Here is a 15,823-nt window from a genome sequence, read left to right on the forward strand (position 1 = left end):
CGCACACTTCAAAAATAAGATTGACCAAACAAGGCAAGTCTTTATTGTTCAACCACCACAACCCTTCCTATACCAGACCAATGCCCTTCCCCCATAACTGAATGGGAGCTGAATGGTCTCCTCTCCAAATCACACCTCATCACTTGTGCACTTTACCCCATCCCATCTCCTCCCCAACCTCACCACCACACTTATCCCATACCTAACCCATCTCTTCAACTCATCACTAACTTTTGGTACCTTGCCTTCTGCGTTCAAACATGCCACAATCACGCCTATCCTCAAAAAGCTAACCCTTGACCCGACAGCTAAGTCAAGCTATTGCCCCATAACGCTGCTTCCATTTGCTTACACGCTGAACTTTCCTCCCACCTTTCTTCTAACTTGCTGTTTGACAATCTACAATCTGGTTTCCGTCCTAATTATTACACTAAAACTGCCCTAACTAAAATTACTAATGACCTAATTACAGCCAAAGCAAACAGACAATTCTCTAAACTCTTCCTTCTAGACCTGTCCTTAGCCTTTTACACAGTTAAGCACTGCCTCCTACTACAGATCCTCTCTTCCAAAAACCTTGCCCTTTCCTGGATCACCTCACACCTTTCCAACCACACGTTCAGCGTCTCCCACTCCCAAACTACATCCTCATCCTGCCCTCTCTCTGTTGGAGTCCCTCAAGGCTCTGTCCTAGGACCCCCTACTCTTCTAAATCTATACTCTTGGAATGGGACAACTCAAAATCCCATGGCTTTCAGTACCACCTATACATAGTAACATAGTAACATAGTTAGTAAGGCCGAAAAAAGACATTTGTCCATCCAGTTCAGCCTATATTCCATCATAATAAATACCCAGATCTACGTCCTTCTACAGAACCTAATAATTGTATGATACAATATTGTTCTGCTCCAGGAAGACATCCAGGCCTCTCTTGAACCCCTCGACTGAGTTCGCCATCACCACCTCCTCAGGCAAGCAATTCCAGATTCTCACTGCCCTAACAGTAAAGAATCCTCTTCTATGTTGGTGGAAAAACCTTCTCTCCTCCAGACGCAAAGAATGCCCCCTTGTGCCGTCACCTTCCTTGGTATAAACAGATCCTCAGCGAGATATTTGTATTGTCCCCTTATATACTTATACATGGTTATTAGATCGCCCCTCAGTCGTCTTTTTTCTAGACTAAATAATCCTAATTTCGCTAATCTATCTGGGTATTGTAGTTCTCCCATCCCCTTTATTAATTTTGTTGCCCTCCTTTGTACTCTATCTAGTTCCATTATATCCTTCCTGAGCACTGGTGCCCAAAACTGGACACAGTACTCCATGTGCGGTCTAACTAGGGATTTGTACAGAGGCAGTATAATGCTCTCATCATGTGTATCCAGACCTCTTTTAATGCACCCCATGATCCTGTTTGCCTTGGCAGCTGCTGCCTGGCACTGGCTGCTCCAGGTAAGTTTATCATTAACTAGGATCCCCAAATCCTTCTCCCTGTCAGATTTACCCAGTGGTTTCCCGTTCAGTGTGTAATGGTGGTATTGATTCCCTCTTCCCATGTGTATAACCTTACATTTATCATTGTTAAACCTCATCTGCCACCTTTCAGCCCAAGTTTCCAACTTATCCAGATCCATCTGTAGCAGAATACTATCTTCTCTTGTATTAACTGCTTTACATAGTTTTGTATCATCTGCAAATATCGATATTTTACTGTGTAAACCTTCTACCAGATCATTAATGAATATGTTGAAGAGAACAGGTCCCAATACTGACCCCTGCGGTACCCCACTGGTCACAGCGACCCAGTTAGAGACTATACCATTTATAACCACCCTCTGCTTTCTATCACTAAGCCAGTTACTAACCCATTTACACACATTTTCCCCCAGACCAAGCATTCTCATTTTGTGTACCAACCTCTTGTGCGGCACGGTATCAAACGCTTTGGAAAAATCGAGATATACCACGTCCAATGACTCACCGTGGTCCAGTCTATAGCTTACCTCTTCATAAAAACTGATTAGATTGGTTTGACAGGAGCGCTGTATATACTCAGATCAACATCTCTAGCCCAGACGTCACCTCTCTGCTGTCCAGAATTCCAGAGTGTCTATCAGCCATCTCAACCTCCTCTCACTTCCTCTGACTCAATTTGGACAAATCTGAACTCATCATCTTTCCTCCATCCCACATATCTTCCTCATCTGATCTATCTATCACAATAAATTATATCACGCCTTCCCCCGTACCGGAAATCCACTGCCTTTGAGTAAACCTTGACTCTGCCCTGTCCTTTAAACCGCACATCCAAGCTCTTTTCACCTCCTGTCGTCTCCAGCTCCTGCAACATCCTTTTTTGTGGCCTCCCTGCTAACACTTTTGTGCCTATCCAGTCCATCCTTAACTCTGCTGCCCGAATAATTCATCTCTCTCCTCGCTACTCCTCCGCTTCTCTCCTCTGCACATCTCTTCACTGGCTCCCAATTCCTCAGCATATCCAGTTCAAGTTACTAATACTGATCTACAAAAAAAAAAAAAAATAACCTGTCTCCTCCGTATATCTCCAAACAAATTTCCCACTATCTTCCCTCACGCAATCTCCGGTCCTCCCAAGACCTCCTTCACACTTGTTTGTTCCTCACTCAATCACCTCCAAGACTTCTCCCAAATATCCCCCTATCCTCTGGAATTCTGTGCCCCAACACATCCGATTATCCACCACATTCAAATCCACCACATTCAAATCCTTCAGAAAGAAACTTGAAAACCCACCTCTTCAATAAAGCTTACAGCCTGAAATGACCCCACTATTAGTTCTTTTACTGTAAGCGATATCTGTACTTTCTATGAAACCCCTCCTCATGTACAGCACCATGGAGTCAATGTGCAATATAATAATATGTTGAGAGATAACCTTCAGCACACAATAAGTCTCAAAATGGAAAGAGTTCCAATTAAACTGTGTTTATTAGACAGCCGACAAAGTGGTTTATACAGATATTATCCAACGTTTCGGCAAAATTTGCCTTTATCAAGTTAATCTGTTTACTAGAAAATCGCGGTATATACTAAACCAAGTACATCAGTAAGATAAGATACGTCAGCTGTATGTCACGGAAGAGTGATTAAATTGATATACCGGTAATAGTGGAACCAGCCAAAATGCTGTGATATAAGGAACGCCAGGATACGTCCGGTATAGTGGAGCGGTGTATTCTGGTTAGGGATTTTACCGTGTCCCTTCTTGTATCTGGGCTAGATTGGTCAGCAAGTACCGTTTTCCTTAGGTTTATCATAAACTAGTGTACTATATATAAGCCTATGTTTTGACATTGCTTTCATGAGTTTACAATATATGGTACAGCCCAGTATGGGTTAGTTATCCTGTTTAAAGCTCCTATTTTTTAGGGCATTTTTTCAGCATTATATACAGCACTATCTACTAAGAGACACTTCTGGTTATAGCTATTTTTAAGCCATACATGTTAGTGTTTTTCTAATGCTGCTGTGTATTACCCTCTCCGTATTGTGTATGGCGTACCCTATTACGGCTATTCTTGCTTATGCTTATTTTTAACCGTTTTAATTATCTTAATAAAATTCTTGTTTTTAATTTTAAGCTATTTTGTGGGATCTCTTCTTTGTCACATATGGACTTAGATGGGACTAGTTTTGCATTTGATATTTGAAGTGCCCCGTTTATAGTTGGACATTTATTGATCTAATCACTTATTCTGCACGAGGAACGGCATAAAAAAAAAACCAATTCTTCACCTGCTGTTGATTTCTTCACTCTGCATCCAAAAGATCACAGTAAGGTTCGGTGCACATTTATCCTGCTTTCTATGATGAGCGCTTGCACTGGAGTTTCCAAGCAAATCTCTGATTCATACAGAACCTCTGGTAAAAGATTCCCTATAATGCGGGAGATGGAGGCACTGTGGACACCGTCTGAACTGTGATCTGGGAGTGTCGGTCTTATTAGGATTGCAAAAAAGTGCCGTCGGCCACAGTTTTGTGCACTTCTGAAAAAAAGGACACCACTGAAAAGAGGCCAAATGGACTCCAGAGTAACTCTGCTGCCTCACTATAGTGAATGGATCAATCGGGGGTTTCATCTAAATCACGTCACTCAGAGATTTAAATGGAAACTCCAAAGTCAGTGCTCAGCGCAGAGTGCCGGATAAATGTGATCCCTAACTGTATGTAAAATGTTCCCAATAAAAGCTTCAACACAATCCACAAAAAAAAAGCAAGCCCTCACTCAGGTCTATCATCTGTTAACGGAAATATCGGGGGCTTCCACATTACTGATAGTACAAAGGCTCTGGAAAAGCAAAATGGCTCCTCACCCTCGAAAAGAAATTCCGCAAACACTCCCAAATCCAAATGCCCCCTCCCTTCTGAGCCCCACAGTGTACCTAAACCACATATAGCGTACACATGTGTGGCATTTCTAAAGCGATGGGAGCCCGCCTAACTTACGGTGCATGTCTCCAGAAGCACGGGCTGGGCATAACGTACTGGTGAATTCAACGTACTGGTCACTACAACGTAGTGGTCACTACTACGACAGTTTCACAACATTCATTGCTGCTTGTTTCTGGAAAATACCCATGGAGTCAAAATTGTCACTACACCTGTAGATAAATTACCAAAGGGGTATAGTCTCCAAATTGGGGTCACTTGAGGGGGGATTCTGCTCTTCTAGCAATTAGGGGCTCTGTATATGGAGTCCTCAAACTCTTCAAGGGAAATCTGCACTCCAAGAGTTAAATAGCTCTCCGTATGGCTAAATAGTACTGTACAGCTGCATATGGAGAATTGCCACGTTCAGTAGAGATTGTGGGACAAATTATGGTGCCATTTTTATCCACTTGTGTGAAAATGTAAAACATGGGGTTAAAAGAAAATGTAGTTATTTTTTCTTCACTACCCAATGGTATAAAATTGTGACATATCCGTGGTGTCAATATGATGACTGCACCCCTACATGAATTCATTGAGAGATGTAGTTTGTAAATTGGGGTCACTTATGAGGGGTGGGGTGGGGGGGGTTCTACTTTTCTGGCACCTCATGGGCTCTCCCAGTGGGTCTTAAACGATCGGGAGGGAGATGTCACTTCTGCGCTGCTGCTGCTGATGATGATGAATATACAATGGTTTCTAATGGATAAAAATTTGTTAATAAAACAGGAATACAGGGTCAACAGATTTTGAGGTCGTGCAGGGCTTCTTCATCAGGACAGAAACCAGTGGGTCATGGCACCTGCAAGCCTTAACAGTAAAATCTGGCACTCCTTGCCTTCTGAGCTTTGCACTGTGCCTGAAATATATTTCCCGATTACATGTAGGGTATTAGCACATTCAGGAAAAAATAGACCTCAGTTTGTTTTAAAAAAAAAAAAAAATTCCTATTAGCCCTTGAAAAATTAAAAACTTGGGGATCAAACAACATTTTATTTGTAAAAATGTAATTTATTCTTTCTTCACCGCTTAGTGGTATAAAATTCTGTGAGGAACATGTGGTGTCAATATGATCACTGCACCCCTAGATGAATTCATTGGGGAGTGTAGTTTGTAAAATGGTAAAATGAGTTCACATATAGGGGGTTTTCTGTTGTTCTGGCACCTCAGGGGCTCTGCCAATGTGACATGGCACCCTCCAATATGAACTCCAATATGGCGCCTCTTCCCTTCTGTGTTTTGCACTGTGCCTCAAAAGTAGTATTCCCCCACATATGGGGTATCGGCGTGCTCAGGAGAAACTGCACTACAAATTATATGGTGAAAGTCTGGACGATTGAAGAAAAGGAATGGTGGTTTTATTCAAAGCGTTTCGAAGTCTCCATATGACTTCTTCCTCAGGAATTTCCACACACATATCTGATGAGCTCTTAACACATTTTGTACAGTTTGACGTCGTATATGGCTCGCTTGGAGGGAATTGGCGGAAAGACAGACGGCCCTTGTAGCTCATCAAGGACTCATCGACTGCCACATTTTGCTTTGGGGTATAGGAATTTAGAAATTAATTTTGTAGGAGGGAAATTAGGGGTCTTAATTTATTTAGCTGACCATAGTTGGGGTCAGTTCTTGGGGGGGCTTGGGAATTGTCACTGAAGTGGAGGAATCTCATCAGGGCTTCATAACAAACTTGGGACATGACGGCTGCAAATACAGGGTGCTGTGGACAGCTTTTGTTGCCCAGTAGGAGCGGAGTGTGTTTTTTTTTTTACTAATCCCATATTTAGGGTATGGCCCCAATTTTTATTTTTTATTTCGGGGACATTTGTGAGAATCCAGGAATGGGACTGAAAGGCAGTGAATTTTTGGGAGATGTATTGTCGGGAATATAAGTTTGTTTGGTGGGCGATAAATTGTAGCACTTCTGGGCAAATGAAAATTTAAAAAAAAAATTAATGGGGGTAAAATTGGCGACATCTACTCTTATTCCAGGGGCTGCAGGAAAAGGGTGAATTTGAGGGGAAAATGAAGTGTCTTTATACCAGATGGAGATCGCGGCGGCCATTTTCCTGAAACTCGGCTTCAGGAAAATGGCCGCCGCAATCTCCATCTGCGCACGCGAGGCCTCCCTCGGCCATTTTCCTGAAGCCCCGGGAAGCAGAGCACTCCATCTGCGCACGCGCAGCCTCAGGAAGATGGCAGCCGCCACCGATAAACCGGTAATTAACCCGGCTCTCCTGCTTACCGGGCTGTTGCATCACCTCAACTGTGGAAGGGACCCCACTCACGCCATACCGCCACCTCATCCCCACACCTCTGCCGCCGCCACACCACTGCCGGTAAGCCTGCATTACGACTATAAGACGCACCCCCCATTTCTCCCCCTTTTTTTGGGGGGAAAAATTGTCTTATAGTCGGGAAAGTACCCGCGGCATAACGCGGTCCGATACCACTGGCATTAACCCTGTGTGAGTGGTGACTGGAGGGGAGTATGGAGCGGGCGCCGGGCACTGACTGCAGGGGAGTAGGGAGGGACTAATCGGACTGTGCCCGTCGCTGATTGGTCGCGGCAGCCATGATAGATATATATACAGTGGGGCAAAAAAGTATTTAGTCAGTCAGCAATAGTGCAAGTTCCACCACTTAAAAAGATGAGAGGCGTCTGTAATTTACATCATAGGTAGACCTCAACTATGGGAGACAAACTGAGAAAAAAAAATCCAGAAAATCACATTGGTTTTTTTTTTAACATTTTATTTGCATATTATGGTGGAAAATAAGTATTTGGTCAGAAACAAACAATCAAGATTTCTGGCTCTCACAGACCTGTAACTTCTTCTTTAAGAGTCTCCTCTTTCCTCCACTCATTACCTGTAGTAATGGCACCTGTTTAAACTTGTTATCAGTATAAAAAGACACCTGTGCACACCCTCAAACAGTCTGACTCCAAACTCCACTATGGTGAAGACCAAAGAGCTGTCAAAGGACACCAGAAATAAAATTGTAGCCCTGCACCAGGCTGGGAAGACTGAATCTGCAATAGCCAACCAGCTTGGAGTGAAGAAATCAACAGTGGGAGCAATAATTAGAAAATGGAAGACATACAAGACCACTGATAATCTCCCTCGATCTGGGGCTCCATGCAAAATCCCACCCCGTGGGGTCAGAATGATCACAAGAACGGTGAGCAAAAATCCCAGAACCACGCGGGGGGACCTAGTGAATGAACTGCAGAGAGCTGGGACCAATGTAACAAGGCCTACCATAAGTAACACACTACGCCACCATGGACTCAGATCCTGCAGTGCCAGACGTGTCCTACTGCTCAAGCCAGTACATGTCCGGGCCCATCTGAAGTTTGCTAGAGAGCATTTGGATGATCCAGAGGAGTTTTTGGAGAATGTCCTATGGTCTAATGAAACCAAACTGGAACTGTTTGGTAGAAACACAACTTGTGTTTGGAGGAAAAAGAATACTGAGTTGCATCCATCAAACACCATACCTACTGTAAAGCATGGTGGTGGAAACATCATGCTTTGGGGTTGTTTCTCTGCAAAGGGGCCAGGACAAATGATCCGGGTACATGAAACAATGAATGGGGCCATGTATCGTGAGATTTTGAGTGCAAACCTCCCTCCATCAGCAAGGGCATTGAAGATGAAACGTGGCTGGGTCTTTCAACATGACAATGATCCAAAGCACACCGCCAGGGCAACGAAGGAGTGGCTTCGTAAGAAGCATTTCAAGGTCCTGGAGTGGCCTAGCCAGTCTCCAGATCTCAACCCTATAGAAAACCTTTGGAGGGAGTTGAAAGTCCGTGTTGCCAAGCGAAAAGCCAAAAACATCACTGCTCTAGAGGAGATCTGCATGGAGGAATGGGCCAACATACCAACAACAGTGTGTGGCAACCTTGTGAAGACTTACAGAAAACGTTTGACCTCTGTCATTGCCAACAAAGGATATATTACAAAGTATTGAGATGAAATTTTGTTTCTGACCAAATACTTATTTTCCACCATAATATGCAAATAAAATGTTAAAAAAACAGACAATGTGATTTTCTGGATTTTTTTTTCTCAGTTTGTCTCCCATAGTTGAGGTCTACCTATGATGTAAATTACAGACGCCTCTCATCTTTTTAAGTGGTGGAACTTGCACTATTGCTGACTGACTAAATACTTTTTTGCCCCACTGTATATCCCCTGACAACTGGTATGCGGGGATTACGGAGAATGAGGGTGGGTAATTGGATGTTTTATGGGGTTTGCGGACACAGAAATTATTATTTTATATTTCTGACAGGGCAGCGTGTGAACGTAGTGTATCTCTCTTCTCTCCCAGAACAACTACAAGGAGAGAAAAGAGAGGCACGGCCCAAGTGCTGCCATATTTACTAATATTTGGGGCTTTTGATCACTGTGATAGGGTCTATCACAGTAATTAAAGCCAGCAACCAATGAGAAAATTCTCACTGGTTGCCGGGTGCAGGCAGGCAAATCTTGGCGAGCGTACTGCACTTGCACCCGCCAATTTCTTTCTGCCCGAGGAAGGAGGGGGGCCAGGGGACTACTGATCCGATACATAAAGTAACGTGGGGTGCTCGGGGGACCCATTTCTCTCTCCTCTGATGTGCGATCACATCAGTCGAGAGAGAAATTAAATGCAAAATCTGCCTTTTTTTTTTATTGTGGTCGCCATTATACCATTAATAACGGCAATCGCAACGCAGGGGTCGGTAAAAACCGACCTGAATAATGTTCTCTGGGGTCTCAGCTACCCCCAGTAAGCGAGACCCTGGAGAAATTCCAACTCTGGGGGGCGCTATACCCATATTCCTCAGCGCCGCTAAAAGGCGTATTGGCGGTCGTTAAGGGGTTAAGTATTTAAGGGCATGAAAATTCAAAGTTGGAAAATTGTGAAATTTTCACCAAATGTCTGTTTTTTTCACAAATAAAACACAAGTCATACCGAAGACATTTTACCGATATTACGAAGTACAATATGTCATGAGAAAAAAGATCTCAGAGTCACCGGGACCTGTTGAAGATTTCCAAAGTTATTACTTCATAAAGGGACAGTGGTCAGAAATTTAAAAATTGGCCCGGTCATTAATGTGCAAACCACCTTCGGGGGTAAAGGAGCCACCTTCGGGGGTAAGGGAGTTAAGGATGTGGGCAGCTAAGGGTCAGCATCTTCTAATTCCAGGGTGTAGGATGGATCCACCAAGCTGTAAGTTGTGGACAAAACTGGCATCACTCCATTAGAAGAATTTCCAATGCCCAAAGTCATGGCAGAATGGTGACTACTTCATAAAAACCTATAAAGCAGTGACAGCCAGTGAATGAGAATAATCTGTGACTTCTCTGAAGTTAGTAGTTACTACTCACCTGGGCCTTTATCTGTAGGAATCTCCTCATTGCACCCCTCATCACCCCTTACATATGTCTCTGTAGTATTAATATGGGTCAGATCTTCACCCTGAAACAAATTTTTTAAAAGTCACAGACAGATGGAGAAGTCACATCTATGATCAGTTCTAATCCTGCCGTCTCCACCGTTCTCATTACACAAGTATAAAACATATAATACTGGTGGATAAAACAAGACTGAGCACAAGACCTTCACAGCCATCTACACATCATAGGGGAGATCTCATGACACCTTCTCTCCATCTACCTGATCATCCTGAGGAACACTGGGATCTTCTTGTTTACAGTTCTGTGGAAGAAGAGGATGGGGACATCTCTCTGGTGTTGTCCTCTTACTGGATAGAACTGGAGGAAACACATACAGGGACTGCATTCATTCTTTACATGCTGATAATTGTAGGCCGTGTGTATTTAGTCCTGTTTATTACCTGGTGATGCGAGGGACTGGGGAACCTCCATCATGACATCCTTGTACAGATCTTTGTGTCCTTCTAAATACTCCCACTCCTCCATGGAGAAATAGACGGTGACGTCCTGACACCTTATAGGAACCTGACACATACAATAATAAAGTCATCCCCCGATCCGTTCATGGCATTACTGTATAATATCCCAGCATTCCCAGCAGTGTCACCTCTCTAGTCAGCAGCTCAATCATCTTGTAGGTGAGTTCTAGGATCTTCTGGTCATTGATATTCTCATGTATCAGGGTGTGAGGTGGAGGCCCCGTGATTGGGCTCATGGGTCTTCCTTCACTAGAGGTCTTCTTCACTACTGTGTAATCCTGGTTATGGAGAGACACATTAATAAATCTTACTACAGACATTTCCAGAGTCCTCACCTCTCCAGTTCTGTCCATCTATTATTCCCATAGATAAGAATAATGTAATGTGACGTCATCAGAAGCGCTAACCTCTCCAGTAAGCCGGAAGAGGATCTCTAGGGTGAGGTTTAATATCCTCTCCGCCATCTTGTCCCTGTCCCTATCCATCCTTGATGGGGCAATCAGGAAAATTTCTCTTATATAGAAGACCTCCACTGGAAGAATCCTATACTGTAGGGACCTGAATGAGAAGAAAATGACGATGTAACATCATAAAGGATCCTGTAATACAATTACTGGAGAAAAAAGGGAAACATCAGGAGATGAAACGTACAGATTTTGTACTTAAGATTTATTGATTGTTGAAAAATCCCTTTTTTCTACATCACGATGCCCGATTCTGTTGTCAATATCGACTGTCTCATCGCAGTGGTTAGCACTGCAGCGCTGGGGTCCTGGGTTCTAATCTCACCCACATCTGCAAAGAGTTTGCATGTTCTCTCCGTGTTTGCGTGGGTTTCCTCTGGGCACTCTGGTTTCCTCCCACATTCCAAAGACATACTGATAGGGATTCTAGATTGTGAGCCCCATCGGGGACAGTGATGATAATGTGTGCAAAACTGTAAAGCGCTGCGGAATATGTTAGCGCTATATAAACATAAAGATTATTATTATCATTATTATTATTATTATTATTAGGGTTAAGCATTGAAAAAAAAAAAAAAAAAAAAGTTCCAGCACTTTTTGTTATAAAAGTGATAGTTAATTGTATTCATCAAGACACTTCAAAAACACTCCGATAAACACTGCTGCTGTTTTATTGCAATGTGTTTTCAATTTCTCATTGCTTTCTATAGGTGAAAAAAGTGCCGCAAAAACGCTGTAAGACAGTAGTCTCGGTACTGGATAAAGTCCATTCCTCATCTAACCCTGCGATTGTCTCACAAAACGGGGGAAAGGCCTTTGACAACATTAGGAGTGGTTATACAAAGTCTTAACAAGAATTTCTTTAACAGGTCCTTTCTTTAATTACATTCTCAAATTCCGAGAGCTCAGGTATATGCTCCGGGTTTTTTGTCTACTCCCTTCCCTCTCGAATAGGGAACGCGACAGGGATGTCCACTGTCCCCTCCTTTTTAACTTGGTTCTGGAAACCTTAGTCCGCATTTTATAGGATCCAAATACATTTTTCTGAATCCAATTTACCAAGAAATTGGTTCAGGCAGCCTTTTTTGTGGATGACGTCATTTTGTTTATGTCTGATCCCACTCAACATCTACCGATAGTGCTCCGCCTGCTTAGGGACTTTGGTTCTTACTCCGGTTTTAAAATTAACGTCAAAAAGTGCGAAATACTTCCACTAACTGAAAAAGGAATAAAACTTTACTCAACTAAGTCATAATAATAATCTTTATTTTTATATAGCGCTAACATATTCCGCAGCGCTTTACATTTTTGCACACATTATCATCACTGTCCCCGATGGGGCTCACAATGTAAATTCCCTATCAGTCTTTGGAGTGTGGGAGGAAACCGGAGTACCCAAAGGAAACCCACGCAAACACGGAGAGAACATAAAAACTCTTTGCAGATGTTGTCATTGGTTTGGTTTGAACCCAGGAATCCAGCGCTGCAAGGCTGCTGTGCTAACCACTGAGCCACGTTGCCACCCATGTCATTGGGCCGTTTGTCGTTAGCACCTTCGTATATTACTTATCTGGGAATTAAAATAGGCCAATGTCTCTGTACACCCTAAATTATAACGAAAAAGAAAATCCAGCTCACCATAGTAACAGTTCCACTCGGAGCACGGAAACGCTGTGTCAAGGCGTGGGGAATCCAAAAAGCAAAAAAAGAAAATCCAGCTCAACGAGACAGTGAAAAGTAAAAACTTGGTACTTTATTCACTTGATGTAGAAGCAGAGGATAAAAACATCAGCACAATAAGGATAAGAACACTATCTATCTACGCGTTTCAGGTGACAAAGCACCCTTAATCATGATATCATGATTAAGGGTGCTTTGTCACCTGAAACGCGTAGATAGATAGTGTTCTTATCCTTATTGTGCTGATGTTTTTATCCTCTGCTTCTACATCAAGTGAATAAAGTACCAAGTCTAGGATCTGATGTAAAAACATCAGCACAATAAGGATAAGAACACTATCTATCTACGCGTTTCAGGTGACAAAGCACCCTTAATCATAATATCATGATTAAGGGTGCTTTGTCACCTGAAACGCGTAGATAGATAGTGTTCTTATCCTTATTGTGCTGATGTTTTTATCCTCTGCTTCTACATCAAGTGAATAAAGTACCAAGTCTAGGATCTGATGTAAAAACATCAGCACAATAAGGATAAGAACACTATCTATCTACGCGTTTCAGGTGACAAAGCACCCTTAATCATGATATCATGATTAAGGGTGCTTTGTCACCTGAAACGCGTAGATAGATAGTGTTCTTATCCTTATTGTGCTGATGTTTTTATCCTCTGCTTCTACATCAAGTGAATAAAGTACCAAGTTTTTACTTTTCACTGTCTCGTTGAGCTGGATTTTCTTTTTTTGCTTTTTGGACACCCTAAATTATCCCCCTCTTATAAAAAAAAACGGTTTTTACGTACCGGTAATAGGATTTTACAGAGTCCACGACAGCACCCACAATGAGAGAGGGGATCCGCCCACCTTCCGGACAGGAACCTACAGGTTAAAAAGGGGCGGTCCCCCTCGCCTTCCAGTTTGTGTTCCAGAGTACAAGGGATACCGCCAATGAATCAGTAAATGACAATATTATCTTAAACAATACTAAATACCACCACCTCTATAGAGTGATCTCTAAGGCACACCTTCCAACAGAGTGCAAGAATAAGTAACTAAATACGGGGGAGAATGTACGGGTGCTGTTGTGGACTCTGTAAATCCTATTACCGGTACGTAAAAACTGGTTTTCCTATCCCCACGACAGCACCCACAACGAGAGACTTTCAAAGATTATCTATTTGGGAGGGATCACAGCACTAAGTACTCAACGGCCAAACTGTAAGCTGGAATTGGCAGATAGATCAAGGCGGTAGTGCTTATAAAAGGTGGAAGGTGATGACCAAGTTGCCGCCTTACATATCATATCAATGGGGACATCTGCCTTCTCCGCCCAAGATGATGCCATAGCCCGAGTGGAATGCGCCCTGATGCCTTCTGGTGGTGTTTCTCCCCTGGCAGAGTAAGCAAGACATATCGCTTCTCTAATCCATCTAGCGATAGAATTCTTCGTGACACTTGAACCCTTTTTTCGATTCTGGAAAGAAACAAACAAAGCCCTACTCTGTCTCCAGCTTTGTGTCCTATTCAAGTACTCTAATATCGCCCTCTTTACATCTAGAGTATGATATTTTTTCTCCTCTTGTGAACCTGGATTTTCATAAAGAGATGGTAAATAAATCTCCTGACTTCTATGAAACTTAGTTGCTACTTTTGGCAAGTATGCAGGATCTGGTTTTAAGACAATCTTATCCTGGAAAATTATTAGATAGGGAGGATCTACTGATAACGCCTGTATATCACTGACCCTCCTGGCAGATGTTAACGCTAAAAGTAGAGCTGTTTTTAAGGTTAAATTTTTCATTGGAATAGAATCCAATGGTTCGAAAGGGGGTTCAGTCAGCGCCTCAAGCACTAAATTTAGATCCCAAGGGGATAATCTTACAATATGGATTGGGTTAGAACGCTGACATGCTTTAATAAACCTAGCAACCCATCTATTACCAGCTATATCACTGTTATACAGAGCCCCTAAGGCTGAAACATGAACTCTCAGAGTGTTGACTGCTAAACCCAATTCCCAGCCCTTCTGAAGGAATTCTAGAATAGCCGAAATCGGAGCTTTATCTCCTAATGGTTGCTGATAAAATGTAAGGAATTTTTTCCAAATTTTAGTGTAGATTTTTGTAGTGACCTCCTTCCTGCTTTTCAATAAGGTAGCTATATTAAAGCATTGGAGAACCCCCTCTCCCTCAGAAGCTCCCTCTCAAGTTCCAAGCCGTTAAGTGAAGAGTCTCCAAATTTGGATGACGAAATGGACCTTGAGAAAGGAGTTCCGGAACCACTGGCAACACCCAGGGATCGGTCACAGACATTGTCATGAGGAGAGAGAACCAAGGCCTCCTGGGCCAGAAGGGGGCAATTAAGATCACTCTGGCTCTTTCCTCCCTGATCTTTCTTAGAACTATCGGAATCAGACACATTGGGGGAAAGGCATATGCCAGCTGGAAGTCCCAACGGATACGAAGGGAATCCACTAAGAACGGTCGGTCTGCTATGTGTAATGATGCAAACTTCCTGACCTTCCTGTTCTCCCTCGTAGCAAACAGATCTATTACCGGCAAACCCCAAAGATTGACTATCTGATCGAATATCTGTTTGTTTAGAGACCATTCCCCCTGCCGAAGGGAATGGCGACTGAGATAGTCTGCCTCAATATTGAGTTCCCCTTTTATATGAACTGCCGACAGGGAATGAAGTGATTCTCGGCTAGGGACAATATCTGTGCTGTAGTGGTCATTAGGGATCGTGACCTTGTCCCCCCCTGATGATTGATGTAGGCCACCACAGTCATATTGTCGGTTTGTATTTGTACATGCGAATCTTTCAGGGATGGTAGTAAGTGAAGAAGAGCCTGATTGACCGCAGCAAGCTCTCTCAAATTTGAGGAATTCTGGGATTCTTGGATCGACCATCGCCCCTGGGTTAGAATGTCTCCCATATGGGCCCCCCAACCGAACGGACTGGCGTCTGTTGTAACTACGCTGTCCGGTGTGATGGTCCAGAGAACTCCCTTTGATAAATGTGCCAGGTTGAGCCACCATCTCAGATCGTGAAGAGTGGCTGGTGATAGACTGAACTTTCTGCTTAGAGAACCCTGAAGATCTTTCTCTGCTTGAAGAATTTCGTACTGAAGCATTAGAGTATGAGCCTGAGCCCATCTCACAGCCGGTATACACGCAGTCAATGATCCTAGTAGAGACATTGCGTCTCTTAAACTTAAGTTTGGAACTTCCCTTACAGCCATGATCTTTTGAATGATCTTCTGCTTCTTTTCCTCTG

The 15,823-nt window shown here is 43.1% G+C and overlaps 1 protein-coding gene across 1 annotated transcript in view; it reads right to left on the minus strand.

The window, feature by feature from the left end:
• Positions 1 to 15,823, minus strand: part of LOC138663884 (oocyte zinc finger protein XlCOF22-like) — a 56,856-nt gene that overhangs the window by 13,437 nt on the left and 27,596 nt on the right. Inside the window, exons 2-6 of the mRNA XM_069750253.1 lie at positions 10,813 to 10,963; positions 10,534 to 10,683; positions 10,328 to 10,451; positions 10,147 to 10,244; positions 9,858 to 9,948 (exon numbers count right to left, since the gene is read on the minus strand). Of these exons, the coding sequence (XP_069606354.1) occupies positions 9,858 to 9,948; positions 10,147 to 10,244; positions 10,328 to 10,451; positions 10,534 to 10,683; positions 10,813 to 10,890 (541 nt within the window). The 5' untranslated portion in view covers positions 10,891 to 10,963. The remainder of the gene's footprint in view (positions 1 to 9,857; positions 9,949 to 10,146; positions 10,245 to 10,327; positions 10,452 to 10,533; positions 10,684 to 10,812; positions 10,964 to 15,823) is intronic.

Source organism: Ranitomeya imitator, chromosome 2 (genome assembly GCF_032444005.1).
Source record: "Ranitomeya imitator isolate aRanImi1 chromosome 2, aRanImi1.pri, whole genome shotgun sequence".
Lineage (NCBI taxonomy): Eukaryota > Metazoa > Chordata > Amphibia > Anura > Dendrobatidae > Ranitomeya > Ranitomeya imitator.